Source organism: Ascaphus truei, chromosome 12 (genome assembly GCF_040206685.1).
Source record: "Ascaphus truei isolate aAscTru1 chromosome 12, aAscTru1.hap1, whole genome shotgun sequence".
Classification (NCBI taxonomy): Eukaryota; Metazoa; Chordata; class Amphibia; order Anura; family Ascaphidae; genus Ascaphus; species Ascaphus truei.
In genome coordinates, this window is record NC_134494.1 from 7,810,652 (window position 1) to 7,833,328 (window position 22,677).

At 41.2% G+C, this 22,677-nt stretch overlaps 2 protein-coding genes across 2 annotated transcripts in view; both read left to right on the top strand.

Moving 5' to 3' along the window:
- The window catches only part of LOC142463838 (uncharacterized), a 78,288-nt gene extending 73,989 nt beyond the window's left edge, over window positions 1–4,299 (top strand). The window contains exon 9 of the mRNA XM_075566650.1: window positions 1,699–4,299. Coding sequence (XP_075422765.1) covers window positions 1,699–3,074 — 1,376 coding nt within the window. The 3' untranslated portion in view covers window positions 3,075–4,299. The remainder of the gene's footprint in view (window positions 1–1,698) is intronic.
- Window positions 1–22,677, top strand: part of LOC142464337 (uncharacterized) — a 222,954-nt gene that overhangs the window by 73,934 nt on the left and 126,343 nt on the right. The gene's annotated exons all lie outside the window — the stretch shown is intronic.

A 22,677-nucleotide genomic window follows, 5' to 3' on the forward strand; every position in this document is an offset into this window, starting at 1 on the left:
ATATTTACCACTTTGTAGATGTTAGTGGTCAGATAGACAAGGGATGCCAATGACTACCTGACCCCTTTAGCCACTAAAGGCTTAATATATCACAAAGTACAACAAAACGTATTTGATGAGAACAAGTTCTAATCTACTATTGTACAAGGAGCTTTCAAATGAACTATTCATCCCACGGGCAGTACTAAGGATTCGGGCCATCCCTTAAGGTTGGAGGAAAGGAGATTTCACCAGCAACAAATGAAATGGTTCTTTACAGTAAGGGCAGTTAAAATGTGGACTTCATTACCCATGGAGACTGTGATGGCAGATACAATAGATTTATTCAAAAAAGGTTGTACATCTTTTTAGATAGGAAAGGTATACAGGGTTATACCAAATAAGTATACATGGGAAGGATGTTGATCCAGGGATTAATCCGATTGCCAATTCTTGGAGTCAGGAAGGAATTTATTTTTCCCCGTATGAGATATCATTGGATGATATGACTCTGGGGTTTTTGTTTGCCTTCCTCTGGATCAATAAGTAAGTGTAGATATAGGATAAAGTATCTGTTTTCTAAATTTAGCATAGGTTGAACTTGATGGACGTATGTCTTTTTTCAACCTCATCTACTATGTAACTATGTAACTAATCTACTAGTGTACTGTATGTGCTCATTTTGTAATAAGTCATACCTGTGAAATGGGTAGATTTGGCTGCTTTGAATAAAAGGTTAAACCCGCCATTACCTCTAGCTGTCCATAATATGTAGTTATTATACTGTGTCCATGTTGGGCTGATATAAGGTTTTGTGTAGCCTGGTTCCAGCACTTCAGGGACCAGGGGTTAACTCTGTACTCGAGAAATTTTGCATGTTGATTTTTCACCCACCAATCAGGGGCTGGGTCATATTCAAGGCACCTGGCCTTAATCCTCCCTTTTTGTATCCATGTTGTGACATGGGGTATAAAAGTTGGGGAGGGAGGACCCTAGTTGCTTCTATGTCTTTGGCTATTGCGGAGTTAGTTAGATCCGGGTTCCAGGCCCGATGACCAGTTCCTGTAGGCACTGAGTGGGAGAAGAATGGGGAAAATCTCCTCAAGGAGGTCCCTGCACCTAGACCTGCAGGTTGTTACCCCAGTCGAGAGTGTGTGTTTTATGTCTGTGAATAGTTCTGGTTATTATTTACCTATTATTATTCACTTTTATTAACTCTGTAGCTCTGTCTGTTGAGTTAATCCCGGTGTGTTTGTCCAGGTCTCCTGTGACAATACCAACAGAACAGAAGAATATATGAAGAATATTGATACTGGGAGGAATTGAATTTCCATTACTGGAGCGAGGAGGAAATGTTTTCATTTCCATTAATTATATGATTCAGTATCTTGCACAAGTAGAATTTTATAACGGTTGAACTCAATTAACATTTGTGTCATCCAAAATGTACAGTAATTTGTTGCATTGTTATATTAATACATTTTCTCACCACAGATTATCTGCAGCACATGACTGATCTGTGATCAAGAAGCAGCATAAGAAATGTCCCAAACATCATGAATTACATGAGGTGTAAATGGAAATATGATTTATGGACTTCAACATTCCATAAGTCTGTATGAGAATTGGAACAATATTACAAGAAACTCTGCAGAGCATGCCTATACATCAACAACAATTTACTAAACGTACAGATACCACAATACCAGACAAGATAAGGAGAGATCAGAGACATGAATACCGTATTTCCCACTGTAGGTTATGTTATGCAGCAAAGAATCCATACAGGGAAGAAATCCTATAACTGCTCTGAATGTGGGAAAAGTTTCAGTCAGAAATCGCATCTTGTTACACATAAAAGAATCCACACAGGAGTGACACCCTATAGCTGCTCTGAATGTGGAAAAAGCTTCAGTCAGAAATCGCATCTTGTTACACATAAAAGAATCCACACAGGAGTGACACCCTATAGCTGCTCTGAATGTGGAAAAAGCTTCAGTCAGAAATCGTATCTTGTTACACATAAAAGAATCCACAAAGGGGCGAAGCCATATAACTGCTCTGAATGTGGGAAAAGCTTCAGTCAGAAATCGCATCTTGTTACACATAAAAGAATCCACACAGGAGTGACACCCTATAGCTGCTCTGAATGTGGAAAAAGCTTCAGTCAGAAATCGCATCTTGTTACACATAGAAGAATCCACAAAGGGGCGAAGCCTTATAAGTGCTCTGAATGTGGGAAAAGCTTCAGTGAGAAATCAAGTCTTGTTAGACACCAAATAATCCATACAGGGGTGACACCCTATAACTGCTCTGAATGTGAGAAAAGCTTCAATCAGAAATCAGATCTTGTTACACATCAAAGAATCCACACAGGGGTGAAGCCTTATAACTGCTCTGAATGTGGGAAATGCTTCAGTAAGAAATCAAGTCTTGTTACACACCAAAGAATTCATACAGGGGTGAGACCCTATAACTGCTCTGAATGTGAGAAAAGCTTCAGTCAGACATCACATCTTGTTACACATCAAAAAGTCCACACTGGGGTGAAGCCTTATAACTGCTCTGAATGTGGGAAAAGCTTCCGTGAAAAATCAAGTCTTGTTAGACACCAAAGAATCCATACAGGGGTGAGACCCTATAACTGCTCTGAATGTGAGAAAAGCTTCAGTCAGAAATCAGATCTTGTAACACATCAAAAAATCCACACAGGAGTGAAGCCTTATAACTGCTCTGAATGTGGGAAATGCTTCAGTGAGAAATCAAGTCTGGTTAGACACCAAATAATCCACACAGGGTTAACACCCTCTGACTGCTCTGAATGTGGGAAAAGCTTCCGTAACAAATCACATTTTGTTGCACATCAAAGAGTCCACACAGGGATGAAGCCCTATAACTGCTCTGAATGTGGGAAAAGCTTCAGTAACAAAACACATTTTGTTACACATCAAAGAGTCCACACAGGGGTAAAGCCCTATAACTGCTCTGAATGTGGGAAAAGATTTAGTCATAAATCAAATTTTTTCAAACACAAGATAATTCACTTAGTGAAGTCTCCCTCCAACTATAAATGTGACAATATACAAAATAAATAGAACAAATATATTTTAGGGAAATGACAATTGCCAAAGTTCACCCTGATATGCAGTTTTTTTTCAGCAATACTGCAGTTGAAAGCTATGTAAACTGGTATATTTGATAGTGTCAATCGAGAGAATCAAGACATATATACCATATACATTTTAAGTTATGGTGGGTGAAAAAGGCATATATACATATAGCAAATATCAACTGCATTATACACCCATATGGTTTTGTTAACATTATACTTTTAAAAAAGACATTTCTTTTAATTAAACCTCAATTAGCAACATACAGTATATTCAATTTGCCCGTAAAATTACTGGTCATTTGACATTTTAAATACCTACATTCAAATTATTATGGGAGAAATAGGAATATTTTTTTCATTGGTTGGAAGATTATATGGAAGATTATTTATCCAACTTTACCAGATTCATAAATAGCACTAAAATGAGCAAAAGAGAACACCAGTTGAGTGCAATGTTACATTTTTCTTTAGCTGTACTGTATCAGATTTGTAAGGCAGTTTTGGACTTGTTTCACAGCCTGAAGACTGATTAATAACTTCTTCCTTCTTCTTTATTCACTCCTTGTAGTTATTCCTTTTCAAACATTGTATTGCAATCCGCTGATTCAGGACATTTATGATAAAAATTAGATTGTTCCTTTTTCTTGTTTTATCTTTTTACAACTGTAATATTTAAATATTTCTTGTTTGTATGTCATGTTTATTATGTTTCCAAACCCATTATCTATATTCTCGCTATCTTAATTCTTTTTATTTCTGTATACCATTTAAAATGACAATAAATAATAGTGATTAAGGTGAGATGGTGTGACTTGGTGCACAATACCAATATCGTTATACCTAACAATTTTATTTTCCTCTGTAATATCTCGCGGTGGTACTCTCATGCTGAATGCCTTACAAGAAATCCTTGCACGGTATAAAAGTCAAGTTTAAGTATAAATCAAATTCTCCAAGGAGATATTGTTACCAGCACTAGACACATTGTCTTCATGATCTTCATGTCTGCATGTCATCAGGCCTGTGTCTTTATGCAAGGTCTTGGGATGATGCAGGTATTGCTGTATGACCTGCCTGTCTTGCTGTGATGTCAGCTGAAATATGGAAGAAATGGCCCAGTCTGTAATCCTGATGGCTTTCTTGTCATAATCTTTAAGTAAGTGTCTATATTTTGCTGTTATTTGTATAATCTGTTGGGTTTACCTTTATCAAGGAATAAATTATATTTTATCATATCTAAGTCTCGTCCCAGTTCAAACCCAGGTATATATATATATATTTATATATATTTTTGGTGTAAATTACAGCCTGTCATAAGCTACCGTGACAAGCTTGTAATTAACTGGTATCTTAAGAGTGATGCATTTAAAGTGATCATTTTAAGTGATAAATATAGTTCGACTATAGTTAATGTACTTACTTTCTTCATGCAAGACAAATGGCCTCAGCTGATATGACATGGATCTAATTGCATTCTCTTCGCAGGTATGTCCCTTGATGTGCAAGTCCTGTTTAAAAGATTTACACAGTGGCCTTAAGCAGTGATAATTTTGGTATGTCCCTTGATGTGCAAGTCCTGTTTAAAAGATTTACTCAGTGGCCTTAAGCAGTGATAATTTTGGTATGTTTGAATATCAAAAGGTGTTTTTTTTCCCCTCTCTTAATTATGTGCTGTTAATTGACCAACTGGAACAAGCTGATTTATTGGGGCGGGGGGAGGGTCATGTGACTGCTTTAGATGTATAAAACACTTATTCCCCTTGCATTGGCAAGGAAGCATTGGCATCTTAAGAGTGATGCATTTAAAGTGATCATTTTAAGTGATAAATATAGTTAGACTATAGTTTGACTAGAGGTGACTGGGGACTGCATCCTTTCTGCAAACTCTTTTACTCAAGACAACAAACGGTAAACTATTCAGATCACACTATAATCCCATGCTTGCTAACCTGCCTATTTCAACCCCCCACCCCTTTACAACTTATTCACTGCAGTCTCTCCCAAAACTGACTGCACAATTACACTGAAACCCTGAATGACTCTAGCATTGCAATACAGCTAAACATTTGACAAGGAACAGGCACACACCTGCTATTTAGTCTGCACACACTGACTCTGCTCACAACAGCTCCTTGCAGCACTGCCTACCTCTAGCATCATGAACCTGCTATGTATTTTAACTTTTTTCTTTCTCCTGGCCTCATGGAGATGTTACTCCCTCTATCCACTACAAACTCCTCCATCCTGGCCCACACCCAACATCACCATACACCCTGGACTACTCAAAAGCCTTTCACTATCTACTGAATGTTGGTGGAGAACTCTAAAAACCAGCACACCAACCACCTCTCACTCAAATGGCAAACATCACAAATCTACAACTTGCAAACAACTACCCAAATTTCTACTCATACTATTACTCTCTTTAGTAGGTGATATTGAACCTAACCCAGGTCCTCCCATTTCAGCTCTGTCCCATGCCCCTGAGAATTCCACCTTTAAATTCCAAAAAGGGCTATCTGTCGCCCATATAAACATCCGGAGCCTGCTGCCCAAACTGGACGAACTAAGGGCATGGTGCCTTATGCATAAACCCAAAGCCATCGTTCTTACAGAAACATGGCTATCCCCTAAAACCCCTGATGCAAATATCGCCATCCAGGGATACTCCATTTTTAAGAGAGATAGGTCAAAGAGAGGAGGAGGGGTGTTATTTTATGTTGCAGACACATTACAATTTACACTGCTAAATTGCCCACCAAGCCCACCCTCTTTTGAAATTCTAGTTGGCAAAATCTGCCTCCCCTTTTCTAAGCAAATCTTGCTTGCTGGCATCTACCGCCCCCCTCAAGCCCCTCTACAATCCCTGACTGATATCACCCAATTTCTTGGCTCCATTTCCTCTCTGAATGAGAAGAGTGAGCTGCTAGTTCTTGGGGATTTCAACTTCAATTGGCTTGACCCTAAAAACCACAAAATCCAGATACAACTCAAGTCACTTAACCTATCGCAACTCATTTCCCAACCCACACGGATAAACCTGAAATCGCATAACCATTCCTTGCTAGACTGGATTCTCTCCTCAAACCCCAGCAGAATCCAATCCTCTGGCATCCTTCCTGATATTTTCAGTGACCATGCAACAGTGTACTGTGTAAGGAAAATTAAACCGCCCCATTCAAGCCCTAAAGTTCTCCTCAAGAACATTTAAAAACTTTAACCCACAACAGTTTCTGGATGACCTTACCAACTGCCCATGGCACAGAATCGATTTAATTCCCGACCCTGATTCTGCGCTCGACTATTTCCAATCCGAGTTCTTAAAACTCTGCGATACCCATGCTCCACTACGCAAAATAAGGGTACGGGGGGCCCACCTTCCATGGGTTACACCTGACCTTATAGCACTCTACCAGTTCAGGGATGCCTTGTGGAAAAGCTACAAAGTAACTGGCACTAGCAAGGATCTCAATCACTACAGATGCATGAGGAACATGTGCACAAGGCAAACAAGGCATGCAAAAGCACAACATTACTCTGACAATCTCCACCAAAATACATCAAACCCAGCTAACTTCTGGAAGGTTATCAACAATATATTCCAGCCTCCTAACCATCAACAGCCAAGTAATATCACTAAGGGGGATATTACTCTGACAAACCCCACTGACATTGCAAATGCATTCAATGATTACTTTGTGGGGTGTGCCACTAACTTATTAGCGAAACGCAGCCCAAACCACAAACCTGAATCTCATCCTAGGAGTACCCCTATAATCCCACCCCCTCCCATCACTGCCCACAATTTTCAATTTGGCCCAGTATCTGAAGAGGAGATTATACAAGCGCTCCTCAAACTAAAACTAAGCAGCCAATGTGGACCTGACTTACTACAATCTAGGTTCCTACGACTTGGTGCCCCAGCCATTGCCAAACCAATTGCTTCCATAGTCAACTCTATCCTGTCTGCAGGCCATATCCCTAAGACCTGGAAAACTGCCACAGTTGTCCCAATCTTCAAAAGTGGGGACATTAACATTGTCTCAAACTACAGGCCAATCTCACTTCTCCCAATTCTATCCAAAGTCATGGAAAATGTGTCCACTCCCAACTAAGCGATTTCTATACCAAAACAAATTTCCCTAGCCAATTCCAATCTGGCTTTCGTCCCAAACACTCTACCGTAACTACCCTGCTAAAAGTTTGCAATGAAATCCAGTGTGGAATGGAACGGGGACAACTCACTGGTGCAGTATTCCTATTTTTTGCAAAGGCTTTTGACACAGTTGATCATGCTATCCTGCTTAACAAACTCCAGAGCTCTGGAATAGGGAAGCATGCTTTAAACTGGTTTCAGTCCTACCTATCAGGAAGATCCCAACATGTGTCCATCTCAGGCTCTAACTCCAACCCCCTGGATATCATCTGTGGTGTCCCGCAAGGCTCTGTTCTGGGGCCCCTACTCTTCTCAGTGTTCATTAATGATCTTCCCACAGCTTGTAAGGAAGCCTCAATACACATGTATGCAGATGACACAATCCTATATGCACACAGCCATAGCCTCTCTGACCTTCAACACATACTTCAGTCTGACTTTTTGAGACTCGAAAACTGGATTTCTCAAAACAAACTGTTTTTGAACACTGACAAGATTGTAACAATGGTATTTGGGACCAAGACTAAATTTGTAAAGCTTCCAGTGAATGAGCTCCTGATTAGAACCAACGCTAACACCACCCTAACACCTGTCACTAGTTTTAAAAACCTGGGCATATGGTTTGACTCCCATTTAACATTTTGATGCACATTGATACCCTGACAACCAAGACCTACGCCAAACTAGGGGTACTTTACAGGAACAAATCCTCCCTAAGTCTCCTGGTCAGAAAGCGTATCGCACAGCAGATGCTAATGCCAATTATTGACTATGGAGACATAGTATATGGCTAGGCACCTCAAACCCACCTTAGCAAACTTGACACCCTCTACAATTCAATTTGTCGTTTTGTTCTCCAATGCAACTACAACACACATCACTGCGAAATGCTCAAAGAACTAGATTGGTCAACACTAGAGTCTAGGCGCAAAGTTCACCTTTCCTGTCTTGCCTTTAAATTCTTCATGGGCAAGCTACCCAGCTACCTGAACAAGCTCCTCACCCCTACCACTTGCAGCACTTATCACCTGAGATCAGACTCCAAAAGACTGTTCATGGTCCCAAGGCTCAAAAAAGTAGCCGGACGTTCCTCCTTCTCCTACCGTGCACCCCAAAACTGGAACAACCTACCAGAGACTCTCACATCCACCACCAGTCTAAATTCTTTCAAATCTAAGACTGTCTCACATTTTAACCTGGTCTGTAACTGTTTCATACGCTCATAATATATATTTTCTTTAACTGTGCACGCAATGTCTTGTATATAATGTATACCCTGTTCATTTATGTAACTTGTGACAAACGGCTTACTCCGGGGCTCCGTCGTTTGTCCGGGACTGTTTAGAACACGGTCTTTTAGGGTAGGTTAAATGATGAGGCGTCACGTACTGTTCCTTTAAACAGGCTATGCCTGGTTTATTCAGTCCCAGGCACTGAGACTGCCACAGTGCATACAACAGAAAACAGATCAAAACAAAAGCTGCTCACCTGAGCGATAACTTAACTTAGATATCCCTGACTCAGGGTTGGAAGTGGCTTTTCCACTTCCAACATCAAAACATGGTACTTTTGCAGTCTTACACAAATGAACAGAAAGATTGAACCTGTTTGGGGAAGAGGCTTCTCCCCTCTGTAGTTCAGCAGCCTTCCAGCCTCCTGGCTCTTGTGGGGAGACCAGAGCAAACAGGAAATCAGTCTTTCATACCTGATTCCTAATTAGCATGACAGGAGACAGAAATCAGGCAGCAGACAAACTCTGGTCTGGATCTCTCATCCCTCAGTTCCAGCGCTTGCCAAACTGTGGGATGGAGTGTATGTATTATAAGGCTGCACTCCCAGGCCAAACAGGATAGAAACTGTCTAGTATCCTGGGAGCCCTATATACGGAATTTATTACCATCCCCTGGTTTCTGTCACATATCCTCCCCCCCAGCTCAGACCTCGAGGGATGAGCGACCATGGATATTAGGGAGTGCATCCTTGACAACCCGTCAGCATTGCCATGTTTGTGCCCTGACCTGTGTTCCACAGAAAATTTAAAGGGTTGTAGGCTTAGGAACCACCTGGTCACTCTAGCATTCTTTTCCCTGTTTTGACACATCCAGGTAAGGGGTGCATGATCTGTGACCAACCGGAATTTTCTCCCCAACAGGTAGTATTTGAGCGTCTCTACAGCCCACTTTATTGCGAGACACTCTTTCTCTACTATGGAGTAATTTTTCTCCTGGGGATTTAGTTTCCTATTTAAATAAAGGATGGGGTGCTCCTCACCTTGAGACTCCTGGGAGAGTACCGCCCCCAGCCCTACCTCAGATGCGTCGGTTTGGACTACGAACTCTTTGGAGAAGTCAGGTGTGACCAACACTGGTTGGGCACAGAGAGCTTCTTTCAGGCTTCTAAAGGCCTGTTCGGTTTCGGGGGACCACTTTACCATTAGCGGTCCTCTTGCTTTTGTGAGGTCAGTTAGTGGGGTTGCCTTAGTTGCAAAATTGGGAATAAACCTTCTATAGTACCCAATTAAGCCCAAAAAGGTCCTTACTTGTTTTTTTGTAACTGGCCTTGGCCAATTTTGTATCGCCTCCACTTTGAGTGTTTGGGGTTTGAGTAAACCTCTGCCAATAGAATATCCCAGATACTTGGCCTCCTCCAGACCAATAGTGCATTTAGCGGGGTTAGCAGTTAGTCCAGCAGACCGGACTGCGTCAAGCACAGCTTGGACCTTTGGAAGGTGGGATTGCCAATCTTCACTATGGATTACCACATCATCCAGGTAGGCGGCAGCATACCGAGCATGTGGTTTTAAAATTTTATCCATCATTCTTTGGAATGTGGCGGGAGCTCCATGTAAGCCAAAAGGCAACACCTTATACTGAAAGAGGCCGTCTGGGGTTGAGAAGGCTGTCTTTTCTTTTGCCCTTTCTGTGAGGGGAACCTGCCAGTACCCTTTTGTTAGGTCTAGGGTTGTGAGATATCGGGCTTTGCCCAGTCTCTCTACAAGTTCATCTACCCTGGGCATAGGATAATTATCAAATTTTGACACCGCGTTTAGTTTCCGGTAGTCATTACAAAACCTTGTTGTACCATCTGGCTTTGGGACTAAGACTATAGGGCTGTTCCACCCACTTTGGGATTCCTCAATTACACCTAGTTTTAGCATTTTTTAACCTCTAAACTTATAGCCTTTCTTTTGGCCTCTGGGATTCGGTACGGTTTAAGGTTAACTCGGACCCCCGGTTCAGAGACTAAGTCATGTTCAATTACGCTAGTTCTACCTGGCCGTATAGAGAAGACTTCTTTGTTTCTTTTCACTAAATTCTGAACCTCTCGTTTCTGATGAACAGACAGTGTTTCAGCTATGCTAACCTCTGGGTCAGTTTCTTGATTCTCTGACGGACCTGGGGGTACTAGGGTTAACAAGACTTCTCTATCTTTCCAGGGCTTGAGTAGGTTTATATGGTAAATTTGCTCAGGTTTCCTCCTACCTGGCTGTCTTACCTTATAATTTACTTCTCCCACTCTTTCCAAGACCTCATATGGCCCATGCCATTTAGCAAGGAATTTACTCTCCACGGTGGGAACCAGAACTAGTACCCTATCACCTGGAGAAAAAATTCTGACCCTAGCACCCTTATTATATGTATTCCTCTGTGCTTCTTGAGCTTTCTCCATGTGTTCCCTCACTATGGGTAGGACTGCAGCAATGCGGTCCTGCATCTGGGCAACATGCTCTATTACACTTCTGTAAGGGGTAACCTCGTGTTCCCAAGTCTCTTTGGCTATATCCAGTAAGCCCCTTGGGTGTCGGCCATACAATAGTTCAAACGGGGAGAAGCCTGTGGATGATTGGGGAACTTCCCTAATGGCAAATAACAGGTACGGTAACAAACAATCCCAGTTTTTCCCATCTTTATCAACCGCCCGCCGTAACATGCTCTTTAAGGTTTTATTGAACCTTTCCACTAAACCATCTGTTTGTGGATGATAGACTGAGGTTCTGAGATGCTTGATTTTTAGGAGTTTACATAGCTCTTTCGTTACTTGGGACATAAATGGTGTTCCCTGGTCAGATAGAATCTCTTTAGGAATCCCGACCCGGGAAAACAGAACTACTAACTCTTTTGCTATGTTTTTAGCTGAGGTGCTACGTAGGGGAACTGCCTCCGGATATCGGGTGGCATAATCTAATATTACCAATATATGCTGATGTCCCCTAGCAGACTTTATTAGGGGTCCTACTAGATCCATAGCAATCCGGTCAAATGGTACCTCTATTATGGGAAGGGGTACCAATGGGCTGCGGTACGCCTTGAACGGGGCGGTGATCTGACATTCTGGGCATGAGGAACAATAATTCGTAATTTCTGCCAGAACCCCAGGCCAATAGAAGCTTCGGAGAACCTTTTCTTTTGTCTTTTCCACCCCTAGGTGTCCCCCCAATGGATGACTATGTGCGAGGTGTAATACTACGTTACGGAATGTCCGTGGTACCAACAATTGTTTAGTTGTAACTGATTTCCTTTTATCAACCCGATATACTAGGTCGTTCTCTACCTCGAAGTAGGGGTAAGCAAGTGACCTATCTGGTTGGCCAGGAGTACTATTCTGGTCCCGTATATTTCCCCTTGCTACCGCTAATGTGGGGTCCTCCCACTGGGCCTTCTTAAAACTCCCAGGACTGACCTCTAGGTCAGCGAGGGTCTTATCCGGTTCTGGGGTGGTAAGTGTCTGCTCAACATCTTGATTTGGGGTATTCCCTACCAAAGTAGTGATGGGGAAGGGAATTTTACAGCACTCCTCCTTTTCCCCCTTCTTATTTGGGCCCTCGTCAACCTCCATTTCTGAAAAAGGGAAAGGATTTGTTTCTTCTAATACTTCGTTATGGTCCGCTATTGAACTCTGGGCGCTATTCTGAGCGGGGGACCACATTTTTAGAAAATGGGGAAAGTCGGTCCCTATTAACACATCATGTGCCAGTTTGGGTACAATACCCACCTTGAAATCTAAAGAACCAAACTCTGTTTCAAAAAAAACATCAACAGTGGAATATTCATGATTATCCCCATGTATACAACAAATTGCCACTCTTTGTGAACTGTTTCCCTGTTTCTTCTTAATGGGCAAGAGGTATTCGGACACTAGTGTGACCATGCTCCCAGAGTCAAGAAGTGCCCGAACCCTCTTACCATTAACCTTTACAAATGCCCACAGATGGTTATTCAAGGGGTCCTCTGGGCTAGGGCCCATACATTGGGACAACAGCGAATAAGGTTCCACGCTGTTGCATTGCATGGGCTCATAATTTAGTGGGCAGATTTTTGCTGTGTGGCCCCTCTCATGACAATTTACACATTTAGGTACATAGTCTGTGTCCCACTTAGAGCCTTTTCCCGGCTCCCCATGTTGGCTATTGCCCTTAGTGTGCGAACCACTGTTGCTGGTGCTGCGTGAAGGTGGTCGCCGCTCTTCAGCGCCCCTTAACCCCGGTACCCTTTTACCGTCTCTGGAAGAGTCCTGGAACCTCGGGTAGTGGGGTTGCTCCACGACTGTGGGTTGCGGGTGCTCTTCTGCTGCATTGTACCTTTCTACGAGGGCCACAAGCTCATCCGCATTGTGGGGGTCACTCCGACTGACCCAACGGCGTAAGGCAGAGGGAAGTTTCCTCAAGAACTGGTCCATGACCAACCGTTCCACGATGTGGCTGGATGAGTTGATCTCGGGTTGTAGCCACTTCCGGGCGAGGTGGATGAGGTCATACATCTGGCTTCGGGTGGCTTTATCCATCGTGAAGGACCATGCGTGAAACCTTTGGGCGCGAACAGCCGTGGTTACGCCGAGGCGGGCGAGGATCTCGAACTTCAATTTTGCATAGACGTTAGCTTCGGCTGGCTCTAGATCAAAGTAAGCCTTCTGGGGTTCGCCGCTTAGGAAGGGTGCGATTAGACCAGCCCACTCAGCTTCTGGCCATCCCTCTCTCTGTGCCGTGCGTTCAAACGTGAGAAGATAGGCTTCCACATCATCCGAGGGTCCCATCTTCTGAAGGTAGTGGCTTGCCCTGGTCATTTTCGGAACTGGGGCTGCCGCTGCCAGTGGAAGGTTACTGATAGTCCCCCTCAGGATCTCGAGTTCCTGCTGTAAGCCCTGAGCGAACCGCTGTTGCTCCTCTCTCAGCAAGCGGTTTGTCTCTTGCTGGTTTGCATTCGCGTTTTGCAGGGCTTCATTCGTCTGTTGCTGGTTTGCATTCGCCTGTTGCTGGTTGGCATTCGCCTGTTGCTGGTTGGCATTAATCTCTTGCTGGGCTATTAGCAGCTGTTGATGGGCTGCATTCGTCTGCTGCTGGTTTGCATTAGTTTCTTGCTGGGCTATTAACAGCTGTTGCTGGGTTTCATTCGCGTCTTTCTGGGCAGCGACATTGCGTACCAGCGCACCCACCACGTCTTCCATCTTGTTTGCAGAGGATGAAAAAAACTTTTTTTTTTTTTTCAAAGTTCTTCAACCCGCAGACCCCCTAGTGCTCTGCCCGCATTCTCCACCATATGTGACAAACGGCTTACTCCGGGGCTCCGTCGTTTGTCCGGGACTGTTTAGAACACGGTCTTTTAGGGTAGGTTAAATGATGAGGCGTCACGTACTGTTCCTTTAAACAGGCTATGCCTGGTTTATTCAGTCCCAGGCACTGAGACTGCCACAGTGCATACAACAGAAAACAGATCAAAACAAAAGCTGCTCACCTGAGCGATAACTTAACTTAGATATCCCTGACTCAGGGTTGGAAGTGGCTTTTCCACTTCCAACATCAAAACATGGTACTTTTGCAGTCTTACACAAATGAACAGAAAGATTGAACCTGTTTGGGGAAGAGGCTTCTCCCCTCTGTAGTTCAGCAGCCTTCCAGCCTCCTGGCTCTTGTGGGGAGACCAGAGCAAACAGGAAATCAGTCTTTCATACCTGATTCCTAATTAGCATGACAGGAGACAGAAATCAGGCAGCAGACAAACTCTGGTCTGGATCTCTCATCCCTCAGTTCCAGCGCTTGCCAAACTGTGGGATGGAGTGTATGTATTATAAGGCTGCACTCCCAGGCCAAACAGGATAGAAACTGTCTAGTATCCTGGGAGCCCTATATACGGAATTTATTACCATCCCCTGGTTTCTGTCACAAACTGTACTTGAAACCATGTATTATTTGTTTTACTCTGTGCCCAGGACATACTTGAAAACGAGAGGTAACTCTCAATGTATTACTTCCTGGTAAAATATTTTATAAATAAATAAATAAGACACTTCAAATGGTGAATAAATAAAGGATTATTAAACAATACAACACAAATTAGTCCAATGTTTTGGTGTTGTTTGGAACAATAAACCTTTATATATAACATGACAAAGATTACAGCCACAGCACAGAGTTATGAAGTTTAGTGGAGGTTGACAACAGAAATATATTTGACAAAATTTGGATATTGCATCTTTAAGATATGTTTAATAGCTGTGCAAATTGAATCCAGAAACACTAACTGGAAAAGAGAGATTTCATTCTCAAACCTAGGTAAATACATGACATTGTAGTGATCAGGAGGTGGATTGTAAGGTTCTTTATTGGAAGTAACACTTTGAACAAGCTGACAATCAACTTTAATGGTCAATATTTGTTCAAGATGTAAACTACTGCAGAATTTTACCATAAGGTTTGAGATCAGGATGGAAAAGGCTAATTCTTAAAAAAAAAATGTAAGTGGAAATGGGTAGAAATAATGACACAACATTTACAAAAAGTACCTTGACAAATATTACGACACATTCTATAATAAGTTGTATGGCCCATCATGATGCCATGAAACTTAAGTGCTAAGTTTACATGATAAACGGCTGTTATTAATGGCACCAAGCAGAATCCAGAAAAGATACGAAAGTATATAAAAAGGAAGAAAAAAATAAGCAATGAACATTGTGCATAATAATTATTTTACAATCCTAATTTCTGCATAATTGTCACACTTCAAAATATATTTTTTTATCACTTACTGTCCAGCGAACTAATGTACAAAGGTAACTGTGGCGCTCCCAGAATATTTATATATATGTTGTCCACACTAATTGTGGGATATACAGCTCTTTTGCTGCAGCTGCCTTTTTTATATGTGAGTCACTACATTTATGTTTATTGTTATGATAAAGCACCTTTTTAAAACATTGCCTATGATTGTCATCCCAACCGGGTCACGGGAGAAGTGCAGGCTCATCTTCAAGATACAGAAGGTATCCCATACACATGCTACGGAGGAGAGACACTGGGTGCCTAGTTGTCTAAAGATTACTGTGTTGTGATTCTGACTCACACATGGCCGTGTGAGCAGCTGTTTATTATAGAGCATACCTTCCCCCGCACTACCTATGTCTCATGTGTTTATTCATGTATGAATAAGATTATATTGCATGTTTGGTATTAATTACAATTATCTTTATTTCATGTATCATTGCATATACAGTATATGATATCTCCTTGCGCTGACCACAAACACTCCAAATCCACTGTCCAGCGAACTAACCAGGATGAAGCCAAAAAAAGCACAAAAAAGGGATCAATGCAGGGTTCACAAATCTTTACAAGGAGAGAGAAAATAGCGACAGCCAGTGCATGATCCCACTAATATCACTGACGAGTAATCTTCCTCATCAGCCAGAATCAGAGAACACCATCCCCATAACAAGCAGGATAATGCAAAAACTCTTTGGTGAGTTATAAAATTACCCTCCAAAAAGATCCCCAGGCAGTGGTGCAGAAGCTGTGCCGTGATAGCAAAGTAATGGGAGCTAGAACAGGGGCCCCAATAATGGGGGTGGTAACAGGCGCTCACAGTCATGGGAGACCAGGCAATTTACACCTTTTTACCAGGATGATACATTGAGCAAAATAAGATAATGAAATAAATTATAGTTTATTCACTTAAAATAGGCAAACACACAATGATACACAAAATACAGGCAAAAAAACAGTTACATGGGAATGGGGGTTGAAAAACTATACTTTCCTACGTGTAGGGTCTTATTAATCCAAAGCTTACCCTAAAAAGTCTTGAAACTGAAATCAACTTGCAGTTCCAAACGCCACAGCTCCCCTCTCTCTCCAAAGGACTGGAATTCACTTGATGCTTAGAATCTTAGAAAACTTTGAGAATAAAAAATGAACAGAGAACATAAACCTAGTATGGGCACTCTAAACACCTGAGGGATGATATGATGAACACGTTAAAACATACACTTTAATAAACAAATTAAAATAATGGGAATTTAAACGATAATTAAACGCTCTGATCCTATAAGTATGAACACTCGGTGAGGTGTTCTGGATCAAAATAGTGAATAAACTGCACTTAACCACTAAATTGTGTATAGCAGTCTGAACAAGTGGGTATGTTAAACCATTGTCCAGTATTACCAGGACGCCGTAAATGAACACTACTGTAGTGGTGTGTGCTAGTAAATATAGACCCTAAAATAAAATATAAGCACACTGACACGACAAAGAGGACCCTAGCCAGGACTGCCAAAGAAACAGGTGGGCTTAGTATCTGGCTAGATAGTGTGGGTCAAGGCCACATAAAGATGTGACAAGGAAGTGTCTAAAAAATGCTATGGGTATAAATGACCTATAATATAGGGTCTAACGAATCAGCTCAGTTCCACTGGGTACGTGATAAACCCCAAATGCGGTGGAGCTGAGTGGGGGGGAGCTCAACAATTGGTCCCGTTCCACTATGTGGACATAACATACTAGGCATGCACACTTGATACACAGATAGGACTGAACAGGCATAGGCTCAGTGTAGAGTCTGTTCAGAAACCTCTCAGGTAGGTAATAGGTCTGCTGATATGAGGATAATAGTGACAGACCAGTAACTGTTTAATAAACGGTACTGACCCAACACCAGCTCTGTTGTCAGAGCTGGTCTCTAAAGAATCAGTACTAGATGAGAGGTAAAGGATATATACACATAGTAACGCTGTAATAGTATTCAACAGCTTACAGCTACTGTGTGACAGTAGGGATGACAGCTCCTGGTAAGCTGAGCTCCCTAGAAATCATCCGATCAGGTGGGGAGGCTCAAATGAAAAATTGCGTGCTGCAGTTGCTGGCGAACACTGCCACCAGCTGACTCGCGGGTAGGCAAGTGAGTCCTGCGCGTGCACCCATCTGACGACGTGCGCGTTTTGCGTAGCCGCTTCCTCAAGGCAAATACAAGGGGAGGGACACACCAGAAAGGTGAGTTGCTTTATAGTGGAACGGGACCAATTGTTGAGCTCCCCCCCACTCAGCTCCACCGCATTTGGGGTTTATCAAGTACCCAGTGGAACTGAGCTGATTCGTTAGACCCTATATTAAAGGTCATTTATACCCATAGGAAGAAAGGTGAAGATGTGTTGCACTGCCTCAATTTCCAACTCCCAATGAGACCGGAAAAAATACAAAGTGAGCACTCAGCTAAACAACAGGTCAGGTTTATTGCAGGGTGGTGCAGCAAGGGGACAGCAAAGCCACACGAACGCACCTACGCGTTTCGTGCACAAGGCACTTTATCAAGGTGACAAACATGTGTAAAACTGCGTGATTTATACTCACCTGTACTGTGCCTCGCGCTACCGGGTGTGACGTCATCGTCCCGCGTCGCAACGGGTCGCGGTGACGCGGCGTGCACAGCCATTGGCTTGGCCAGTCAGGTGGTATGCTAATGCTCTCTGACTGTCTATTTTTTCTTTTTTCTAAAACAAACTTTATTAGCAACAACGCAAATGTACAATAAAATAAAAAAACAGAATTAAAAACACATTTCAATACTATAATAGCAGTAGATCAACACAGGCATAGACAATGAATATTTGTAATATGTAAGGGGCATATATTTACTTTAGTAGATTTACAGCTAAGTACTATAAATGGCCCCCACTGAGTTACATAGTGATCTCTGCCTGTGTAGGTGATACTTGGAAGTTTGTAGATCATGAACTGAACATGATCACAAGTCAAGTGTAAAATGTGAGATAATTACTATAATCAAATATATATAAATTAAAGTATAGTCCTAACTAATCAATATAGTGGACAACATAAGATACTTCTTATATAGGTCACTTATATGTGAATTGACCCTAGACCTAATGATACATAAAGATTCAATTATTTGCATGAAATGTGTGATAGTATCTAACCTACTTACATAGTGAATAAAACAGCATGAACAGAGGTTGGGAAAGCAAAACAGATAATTAATCAAAAGATGATAATTATTGTAAAGAGATTAATATTGTGGGTTAATAACAGATTTAACTAATAAATTGATTTATATCCATAGTAATATCTATTCTTAAAAGAATAATGGAAAGTGCATCCGTGCATAAAAAATGAAGAGTGCATCAGTGCATAAAAATAATGAAAAATAATAAAGTGAACTAATCTATATAATTAAACCCAAAATACAAATAGAGTTAATTAATTGAGAAAATGACTTATATCCCAATCAATGTTCATGCCAAAGGGTTCCCTAGTCCTCAGAGTAAAAATCCAGTAGGATTCCTGTCTATCTAACATCTTTACTCTATCTCCTCCTCTGGGGGAGGCGGGAATATGTTCAATGCCTTGTACTGTACATAGATTGGCATTACCATACGGACAATTTGAGAAGTGTTTTGGTACAGGGTGATTCAGATCTTTATTCTTAATCAATCGGAGATGTTCTAGGACTCTAATCTTTAGTTTTCTAGTGGTCCTCCCCACGTATTGGCGTCCACATCCACATTTGAGTAAATATATTATATACGTGGAGTTGCAATTAATGAAGCATGGGACGTTATACGTCAATCTCGTGATTGTAGAAGTGAACGTTTTACCCTGATTTATTGAAGCACACGCTTTACAATTAGTGCATGTGAACATTCCTTTTGGTAATGAGGATTTATTCTCATCTGCTGTAGTGAAAAGACTGGGTGATAATGTATTAGCTATCGTTTTGGCCCTTTTAAAAATAATATTTGGGCCTAGCGACACATATGGTTTCAATACAGAATCGAGTGACAAAACACTCCAATGTTTCTTGAAGATGGCCTTAATGGATTGTGCTTGTTTGCTAAATGGTGTTATGAAAGACGGACTGAGATCAGATCTTGATCTTTTCACGGTTTTATGTTTAAGAAGACTGTTTCTGTCCATCTTCCACACCCCATCAAGCAATCTGTCTAAATCAGATTTTTTGTAGCCTCTCTGTAAAAAGCGAACATATAACTCTTCTGATTTAACTTTAAACTCATCATCATTGGAACAATTGCGGCGGGTTCTAATGAATTGGCTTTTCGGTATCCCCATGAACGTGGCTTGAGGGTGACAACTATTTGGTCTTAAGAACGTGTTCCGTGAATTCGGCATGCGATAAAGTGTGGTCTGAATGGAGAGTGCAGTATCAATGTATAAACATAAATCTAAATAATAAATATGCTGATGGTGATAACAAAAAGTGAAAGAGAGATTGAACTCATTATCATTAAGTGCAGAAATAAACTCCAAAAGTGTGGCGATGTCTCCTTCCCAAATAAACAGGAGATCATCTATGTAGCGTTTATAGAATATAATGTGCTCCCTAAATCTATTTTTATCTCCAAAGACATGGAACGACTCCCACCACCCCATAAAGAGGTTGGCGTATGATGGGGCAAAACTCGTGCCCATAGCCGTTCCACGTCTCTGGAGATAGTGCACCCCATCAAAAAGAAAAAAATTGTGAGTGAGTAAAAAGTGAATGGCATCTAAGAGGAAAGTGACTTGTGCTTGTGCTAGATCAGATTGATTAAGAAAGTGACGTGCTGCTGTCAAGCCATGTTCATGGGAAATGATGGTATATAATGATGTGACGTCAAGCGTCACCCACACCATATTGTGGTTCCATACAATTTGGTCTAGAGTAGTTAATAAATCACTACTATCACTATCCCGAGATGGTGTTTCACGGTACGTGGACTTTTTCCTACAGCCCCTTGTCCAACAATTGCCTTCGTACATTCGGGATAGTAGTGATTTATTAACCACTCTAGACCAAATTGTATGGAACCACAATATGGTGTGGGTGACGCTTGACGTCACATCATTATATACCATCATTTCCCATGAACATGGCTTGACAGCAGCACGTCACTTTCTTAATCAATCTGATCTAGCACAAGCACAAGTCACTTTCCTCTTAGATGCCATTCACTTTTTACTCACTCACAATTTTTTTCTTTTTGATGGGGTGCACTATCTCCAGAGACGTGGAACGGCTATGGGCACGAGTTTTGCCCCATCATACGCCAACCTCTTTATGGGGTGGTGGGAGTCGTTCCATGTCTTTGGAGATAAAAATAGATTTAGGGAGCACATTATATTCTATAGACGCTACATAGATGATCTCCTGTTTATTTGGGAAGGAGACATCGCCACACTTTTGGAGTTTATTTCTGCATTTAATGATAATGAGTTCAATCTCTCTTTCACTTTTTGTTATCACCATCAGCATATTTATTATTTAGATTTATGTTTATACATTGATACTGCACTCTCCATTCAGACCACACTTTATCGCATGCCGAATTCACGGAACACGTTCTTAAGACCAAATAGTTGTCACCCTCAAGCCACGTTCATGGGGATACCGAAAAGCCAATTCATTAGAACCCGCCGCAATTGTTCCAATGATGATGAGTTTAAAGTTAAATCAGAAGAGTTATATGTTCGCTTTTTACAGAGAGGCTACAAAAAATCTGATTTAGACAGATTGCTTGATGGGGTGTGGAAGATGGACAGAAACAGTCTTCTTAGACATAAAACCGTGAAAAGATCAAGATCTGATCTCAGTCCGTCTTTCATAACACCATTTAGCAAACAAGCACAATCCATTAAGGCCATCTTCAAGAAACATTGGAGTGTTTTGTCACTCGATTCTGTATTGAAACCATATGTGTCGCTAGGCCCAAATATTATTTTTAAAAGGGCCAAAACGATAGCTAATACACTATCACCCAGTCTTTTCACTACAGCAGACGAGAATAAATCATCATTACCAAAAGGAATGTTCACATGCACTAATTGTAAAGCGTGTGCTTCAATAAATCAGGGTAAAACGTTCACTTCTACAATCACGAGATTGACGTATAACGTCCCATGCTTCATTAATTGCAACTCCACGTATATAATATATTTACTCAAATGTGGATGTGGACGCCAATACGTGGGGAGGACCACTAGAAAACTAAAGATTAGAGTCCTAGAACATCTCCGATTGATTAAGAATAAAGATCTGAATCACCCTGTACCAAAACACTTCTCAAATTGTCTGTATGGTAATGCCAATCTATGTACAGTACAAGGCATTGAACATATTCCCGCCTCCCCCAGAGGAGGAGATAAAGTAAAGATGTTAGATAGACGGGAATCCTACTGGATTTTTACTCTGAGGACTAGGGAACCCTTTGGCATGAACATTGATTGGGATATAAGTCATTTTCTCAATTAATTAACTCTATTTGTATTTTGGGTTTAATTATATAGATTAGTTCACTTTATTATTTTTCATTATTTTTATGCACTGATGCACTCTTCATTTTTTATGCACTGATGCACTTTCCATTATTCTTTTAAGAATAGATATTACTATGGATATAAATCAATTTATTAGTTAAATCTGTTATTAACCCACAATATTAATCTCTTTATAATAATTATCATCTTTTGATTAATTATCTGTTTTGCTTTCCCAACCTCTGTTCATGCTGTTTTATTCACTATGTAAGTAGGTTAGATACTATCACACATTTCATGCAAATAATTGAATCTTTATGTATCATTAGGTCTAGGGTCAATTCACATATAAGTGACCTATATAAGAAGTATCTTATGTTGTCCACTATATTGATTAGTTAGGACTATACTTTAATTTATATATATTTGATTATAGTAATTATCTCACATTTTACACTTGACTTGTGATCATGTTCAGTTCATGATCTACAAACTACCAAGTATCACCTACACAGGCAGAGTTCACTATGTAACTCAGTGGGGGCCATTTATAGTACTTAGCTGTAAATCTACTAAAGTAAATATATGCCCCTTACATATTACAAATATTCATTGTCTATGCCTGTGTTGATCTATTGCTATTATAGTATTGAAATGTGTTTTTAATTCTGTTTTTTTATTTTATTGTACATTTGCGTTGTTGCTAATAAAGTTTGTTTTAGAAAAAAGAAAAAATAGACAGTCAGAGAGCATTAGCATACCACCTGACTGGCCAAGCCAATGGCTGTGCACGCCGCGTCACCGCGACCCGTTGCGACGCGGGACGATGACGTCACACCCGGTAGCGCGAGGCACAGTACAGGTGAGTATAAATCACGCAGTTTTACACAT